This window comes from Capricornis sumatraensis, chromosome 17, assembly GCF_032405125.1.
Source record: "Capricornis sumatraensis isolate serow.1 chromosome 17, serow.2, whole genome shotgun sequence".
Taxonomy (NCBI): domain Eukaryota; kingdom Metazoa; phylum Chordata; class Mammalia; order Artiodactyla; family Bovidae; genus Capricornis; species Capricornis sumatraensis.
The window spans coordinates 77447820-77454794 of record NC_091085.1 but is presented as its reverse complement, the minus strand read 5'-3'; the positions used below and the strand labels follow the sequence as shown (position 1 = coordinate 77454794).

The window sequence follows — 6975 nt, the reverse complement described above, 5'->3', positions numbered from 1 at the left end:
CGATTCATGGGGTCGCAAAGAGTCCGACACGACTGAGCGACTGAACTGAACTGAACTGAAGGAACTGAAATAACCCCAGGCTGCATCCACGACTTATGGGGGAATGAAAGGCATGGAACACGTCTTTTTTTTTTTTTCATTTTAAGAAGAAAGTCATCAATGTATCAAGACCTTAGCATGTTATATTGTAAAAGCACCAACTGTTCTCATATTGGGGTCTGGTGACAATAATTTGTGGAAACTCCACAAATCAGGACCAAAGTGAATGTAATCTCCATACCAAGAATTCAACATCATGTGGCAAGTGTTAGACAAAGATATTGAACGGGAAGAATCGATGGTGCATCTTAGCAGTGAGAGCCACGGAGAGGCAGTAGTTCCCACAGACCCGAATGGAAGACGCACCTTAGATGCTCCCGTGTCGGTGCAGCAGTAACCGAAGTGGTCTCCCCTGTGAAGAAAAAGCACAGGCGTTCACGTTGAGGGCCTATGGGAGGGGTCAGAGCTCTAGAAACCCCCGGCAATGGGCAGATGCCCCAGTGATGGAGATTAAAGGCTCCCGAGTCAGAGTTCAGGTCTGAGATGACCTCAGTCAGACCCAACCTCAGCCCCTGAGCTTCAGGGCAAAGAGACACTGTGTCCCTAGTGATGGGGACACGAACTTCCTGTTTCCTTTGAGACCTTCTCCTGGGAATGGGCTGCTGGAGGGACTTTAAGGACAGAGGGGATAGGAAGAGGCTCCACGCCCAGGCAGAGCCCCTGGATGACCCGGAGTCAGGGTGATAGCAGCAGCAGCAGCAGGTCAGGCCAGACGCTGAGCAGGAAGCCGCTGGGCGGCCCCACCTCCCCAATGGAAAGGAGTCCTGGTCTAGTTCCACAAGCCTGGAGCTCTGGGGGAGCCTGAGAGGCTGTCACAGAGAAGGCGGGAGCAGCATCCTGGGCCTCAGCTCAGCCCATAGACGGCCAAGGAGCCCCAGCTTCAGATTTGAGACCTGGAAAATGAGCAGAGACCCCCGAGACCTGAAATGGAGCAGGGATCCCCAAGGGTCCACGACTAGCATCAGAGAGAAGGAGAGCTGTTGGGACCAGCACACATACTGGACACTCTGATGAGTCCAGAATCAGACAGGACTATCCTGTGTTTCTCTGGTTCTGACCTGACCCATCATGGACTCTATCCCCAGGGCACCTGCCCTTGGCACTGGGGATTTCTGCTCACGTTGAGAAAATCAGACAATGTGTTGCTGCCAAAGAAAGCTGGAGAAGGGGTGAATTAAGACAGATGTGAACAGATTTTTCTGGATCAAGTTCCCTGGTGTGACTCTGGACCCAGTCTTAGGCCAAAGAGACAAATGAAACAGCTGCCTTTGCAGAGGATGTTTCTGCCCCCAGAGCCCCGACTCTGAGAGGACAGCAGGTTTTTGTCTCACTTCCCCGCTGGCCTGGAGCAGTGTGCCATTATAGCCACTGCTGTCATAAGATGAACAGAAATAATCAGCCTCGTCTTCAGCCTGGAGAGAGCTGATGGTCAGAGTCGCTGTGTTGCCAGACTTGGAGCTAGAGAATCGGTCGGGGACCCCCGAGGCTCGACTGGTTGCACCATAGATGAGGGTTCTGGGGGCCGATCCTGGGACCTGTTGGTACCAGCCCACATAATTACCATATCCAACGTTGCTGCTGCTTCCAGAGCAGGTGATGGAGACCCTCTGGCCCAGGGACCTGGACACGGAGGACGGCTGAGTCAGCACAGCCTGGGCCCAGGTTCCTGGAAGGGGGAGAGACAGAGATAGTGACCTGGGGGTCCAGACACGATAGCGGGGAACAAGGCCCTTGAGTCTTCCCAGGGCCCTTCCCCTGTCCCCGCATCCAGTCACCTGTGCAGAGAGCGCCCAGGGTGAGGAGCAGAGGGGACCAGGCCATGGTGGACTCGGTCAGGACGTCTTGCCGTCTGTGGCCCCACAGCTGAGCAGAGCGTCGCCACACCGCCCCTTCCCCTCTTCATAGCCTGAGAGGGGGCGGGGCCTTCCATGCAAATGACCGTCCTCCCCGCCCCACCCCCCAGCTCTCTGCCCCCCAGCTCTCTGAGCCCTCCCCAGCTCTCTGCCCCCCAGCTCTCTGATCCCCCCCCCCAGCTCTCTGACCCCCCAGCTCTGTGACCCCTCCCTGGGCCCTGGTTCCTGTCCCTGTGCCTGAGGGGGGCAGGGTGTGGACTGGGGCGGGGCTGTGGGGGCCCAGGGCCGGGAGGTCCCATCCAGGAGCCCTGAGCACTGGTTGCCTGGCAGTGCCAGGGCCTGGGCCCAGCTCTCACCCCACTAACCAGCTCAGGAATGGCCCTCGCGCGCCCCCTGGTGTCCAGGCCCGGACACGCTCCCTGTGCGCTGGTGAGCGGGGCCCTCAGGGACAGCTCCTGCCCCTGCCCTGGGCACTGTCCCCGCCTCAGAGCCAGTTCAGGGGCCTCCTCTGTGTCCGCTGTGACCTCAGGGCCCCTGTGTGCTCCCCTGAGGCCCCTCAGGCCGAGTCTGTCCACGTCTCGCTGGGCTGCTCGGGGTCAGGACGGAGAGGGCTTCCGGGGCACAGGTTCCTCTCCATCAGGATGAGGTCAGGGCAGCGCTGGCCCCGGGGAGGCCCGTCCCCTTCTGGGCAGGATAGCGGGTCCCTCCCCTGTGGGTCCCCTCCCTGGTGGCCCGAGCCCTGCTTGCTCTGTGCGTCCCCTCAGCCGTGAGGAGGAGGGGGCTCTTCTCTGTCGGGGTGGGAAGGTGTAGGGGAGAGGCCGGGGGTGGGATCTGGACTCCTGAGTGTCTGGATCTTCACTGTGTGAGGCTTTCCACACGGTGGACTCCCATCGCTGTGTCCCCTCTTACGAAGTGACCCCTACTGGGCGTCTCTGCTGCAGGCACAGGGCACAGGCTGCTGGGAGCAGGGCTGTGATCCTCATAGCACTTTTTATTGAGACTCTGAAAGGCCCTGAGCAGCGTCTGTTCCCAGGGAGCCTGATATGTCGTGGGTGGTAGGACCAGCTGTCCCAGTCAGTGGGTCCGAGAAGACACAGTTAAGGGGAAGTTTGTCTGGAGAAGAATGGCCCGACTGTGGTCTGTCCTGCGCTGCACGAGCGTGTTCCACTGTAGCTGTGACTGTGAGACTCTTATAAATATGTATTTCTCTGTTTGTCTGGGTGGTGTCTTCACCGTGGCTTCTGGTATCTTAGTTCCCCGACCAGGGATGAAACCAGGCTGACTGCACTGGGAACGTGAAGTCTTGGCCACTGGACCTCCTGGGATTCCCTGAGACAGTGAATGTGTGAAACTATGTTAATGGATTAGTGAAAATTTTGAGGTCATTACTTTAAATACGTGCATGAGTTTAATTGAAGGAAAATCTACGTTTATTTCAATTTTTCATTGACAAGAGTTCCGTATCTGAAATATAATTATCTTTGTAAGTTTCTTTTCTTATTAAGAAAATATTAAATAAATGACACAAGGTGAATCTTTTGAAAATTTTTATTAACATTAAGTAAAACTTAATTTTTCAACAGATACTTGCATTATTAATTTTGGGGGGTCTGAGTGAAGCAGAGCAGGAATCAGCCTCTTTCTGCCACTGATAGCATCTCCACTGCAGAATTTATATCTCTGATTAGGAAGATGTGCGTCAAAACGTGGCAATCTGAGCGATCAGAGCCATGGGTGAGTCTCAGATCTGAGATGAGGGGCAGTACGGGACAGGTCACATCTGTTGTTCTCTGGAAGCTCAGAAGTGAGCACAGGAGGTTAACTGGAGTTAGACACGGTCCAGGCAGAGCAGCAGCGACAGCTGCATGAGGGAGGGCACAGGGCCGCTGTGGGCCTGAAGCCCCTGGTAAATACCAGTGTTTTGGTGACAGTAGCAATCATAATCAGCCGCATCCTGAGTCTGCAGCCCAGAGATGAGCAGGAGCCCTACATGGCTGAAGCAGCCCTGGATCCAGAGAAGTGACTGGGGACCCCGGAGGCCTGGGGCTTATTGAAGTCTGACTTGAACATCAGCAGGTCCTGGGGGGGCTCCCTGGCTTCTGCTGGAAACAGGATATTTGCTAGCCACCAACATTGGCCCACTGTGCAGGGTGCAGTCTGGGAGTCTGGCTGATGCTCCCGGAGATGCCCAGAGGGAGGCCGGCTGAGTCAGCACAGGCTGGGAGAGGGAACCTGCAGACACAGAACAGGGGGGAGATGGGGCAGGAGCTGCAGGAAAACCAGCGAAAAAGCTGTGTATCATACTTTCCTGGGCTTCCCTGGGGGTTCAGCTGTCAAACAACCTGCCTACAACACAGGAGACCTGGGTTCCATCCCTGGGTTGGGAAGATCCCCTGGAGAAGGGAAAGGCTACCCACTCTAGGATTCTGGCCTGGAGGATTCCACGGGCTGGACAGTCCGTGGTTTCACCAAGAGTCGGGCACGACCTGGAGACTTTCACTTTCACATCATACTTTCCTAGGAAGGTACTACTTTGGTCTCGTAGAAAATATAAGTAAAGACATTACTTTTTTCCAGGAAAACCTGGAAATTTCATCATTGAATTACCCCACAAAAGGCACAATATAAACTTATTTACCAGAAATATCTAACAAATATCGAGCAAACTCCAGCAACTACTTTGTTCCCATAGATTCGCTTGGTATGTTTATTTTATAAAACATTGCAAATGATGTAAAATTTCCTCGTTCTTTGAGAAGGCAGTTTAAGTGGTGGACATTCACCTGAAATAAAACACATAAGTGGGAAGATTATAAATCCCTCTGGTTAAATAGTGATCCAAATACTCTAAAGAAAAAGTTAAGACAGTAATTCCATTATCAGATCAAGTGTTAGTGTTTCTGTATACGTTTGCTTTATAGGAAGACATTTAAAAAATAAATCGAACACCAATAATAGCAAAAACCACATTAACATAGGAACAAAAAACACACTTGTAATATCCTAATACACACTCATCACACACCTAACTGCACACAGGTCGCCCTGCGGGGCCTCTGCCCACAGCTGTGCCTGTCCTCTGCACAGACTCTCCCAGGAGCCACTTCTACTTGGAGACACATTCTGACTCCTCACGTTTCCGCATCTTCTCTCTGCCCCAGACTTGGCAAAGACTCCACATGGATGAGAAGGAGGGACCAGAATCTGAACTGGCTGGTTAGGTTACCAGGACCAGAAGCTCCCAGGGGACAGACCTCAAAGGGAATAGGGACCCCCCATCAGGAAGGACAGTTTGCACAGTCTTCTGGATCTCTGAGTGGTTTCCCTCTTGTCTGGCCTGGCACCCCCTCTGGGACTCTGCATGGCGCCTCCTCCTGGCCCTGGGCACCTCCTCTGGCCCCTGGGACGTCCCAGCCTCCAGGCAGAGTGCTTGACCTAGAAAACGCGGCAGAAGCATAGAAGCTGGTCACTTGGGTGATCTTTAATATGGGGCAGACACACATCATAGTGGACAGGGATGCGGGTTTTCTTCCATACACACTTGTCGTTGGGTAAAAAATTCTGCTGAAATTACAAAAATCCTTGAAGAGCAGCCTCATGAATCCCCTATATGCTCACCCAGGATCGACCCTCTTCAGTGTGATTTCCCTCTTTCAATCTTCCACTCCTCTTAGCCCTCATCTTCCTTCATCGCTGAAAGGCAGTAAAGCCCTCGGCACCATCACTTTCCCTGGGACACTCTTTACTACATATCGCATGTGCACCCAAGCAACCAATTCCAACCACTGTCACAAGGATCCATCTGATGTTTATTTTCCCCCGCAGTGAGCTAAGCGAAGGCTGTGTGTGCTGAGCCGCTTCAGTGGTTTGTGACTCTTTGCGACCTCATGGACTGTAGCCCACTAGGCTCCTCTGTCCATGGGATTCTCCAGGCAAGAATTCTGGAGTGGGTTGCCATGGGATATTCCCGACCAAGAGATCGAACGCACGTCCCTTACATCTCCTGCATTGGTAGGCGAGTTCTTTGCCACTCGCTTTCCCACCTGGGAAGCTCCAAGTGAATGTTGTACAGACTGACAAAGTGGGGGATAAGGGGATCCTGTTCTGCAGCTTTGAAGTTCACGACATCATATGTGTCCCTGAAATTTGGTCTAGAGTGGCGTACATTTTACAGACCTGGGGAACATTTGCTGTGGACCAAGACCAGGAAGGTTGTGCAAAGACAGAGCTTCCTCCCAGAGAGGTGCTGAGTTATGAGAATACTGGATGAGGTGGCCACTCTCGAGGCAGGTCAGGAGGCACCCTCTAAACTGCGGGTCTCGTGATGGGAGGGGAGGGGGCGGGGCCACCACCGGGGTTTCTGTCTCACTTCTCTGCCCGTGTCACTGTGGGTTACACGAAGCTGCTCCCACTGCCATGGTCTGCCCCACAGATGTAGTCAGCCTCGTCCTCCTCCAGGACCTTCTGGAAGGTCAGGAACCCTCAGGCCAGAGCCCGAGCCTGAGAAGTGGTCAGAGATCCCATCCCCCTTGTCCAGCAACACCACTGGTGCCCACTCGCATCAGGAAACGGGGACCCCTCCCTGGGACCTTCTGCTGCCAGTCCACATAGTAGCTGCTGTAGCCGCCGCTCAGGGTGCAGGTGAGCTTGGCCGAGGCTCCCAGGGAGGCAGATGCTCAGGGCGGCTGCGTCAGCACAGGCTGGGAGAGGGACCCTGAAGAACAGCAACCTGTATGTCCTGAGGAAGGACAGGGAGGTCCGTTTCCTGCCTGTGGTGGGGGTGGTCAGGGAGGGGGAGTCAGGCTGCTGAGGGCTGTCCTGACCTGTGCAGTGAAGGAGGGGCATCAGGAGGGAGAGGGGAGTCCAGGCCGAGGTGCAGCCGCCCCGGAGCTCTGCTGAGGCTGCTACTGCCCGTCTCTCATGCCCCCAGCCCCAGGAGAAAGGGCCCCTCTTATAATGTGCCCCTGTCCTCTGACCAACCAAACCCCTCCCTGAGTTCTGTGTGTCGCCCAGGGTTCAGGAT

General features: G+C 54.4%; 1 gene segment (V, D, J or C); it reads right to left on the bottom strand.

The window, feature by feature from the left end:
• Positions 1-406: 406 nt before the first annotated feature.
• LOC138093589 (immunoglobulin lambda variable 1-40-like) lies at positions 407-1920 on the bottom strand. The segment is given in 3 exon segments: positions 407-451; positions 1431-1765; positions 1875-1920. Coding segments are annotated over 3 exon segments (426 nt in total).
• Positions 1921-6975: the final 5055 nt, after the last annotated feature.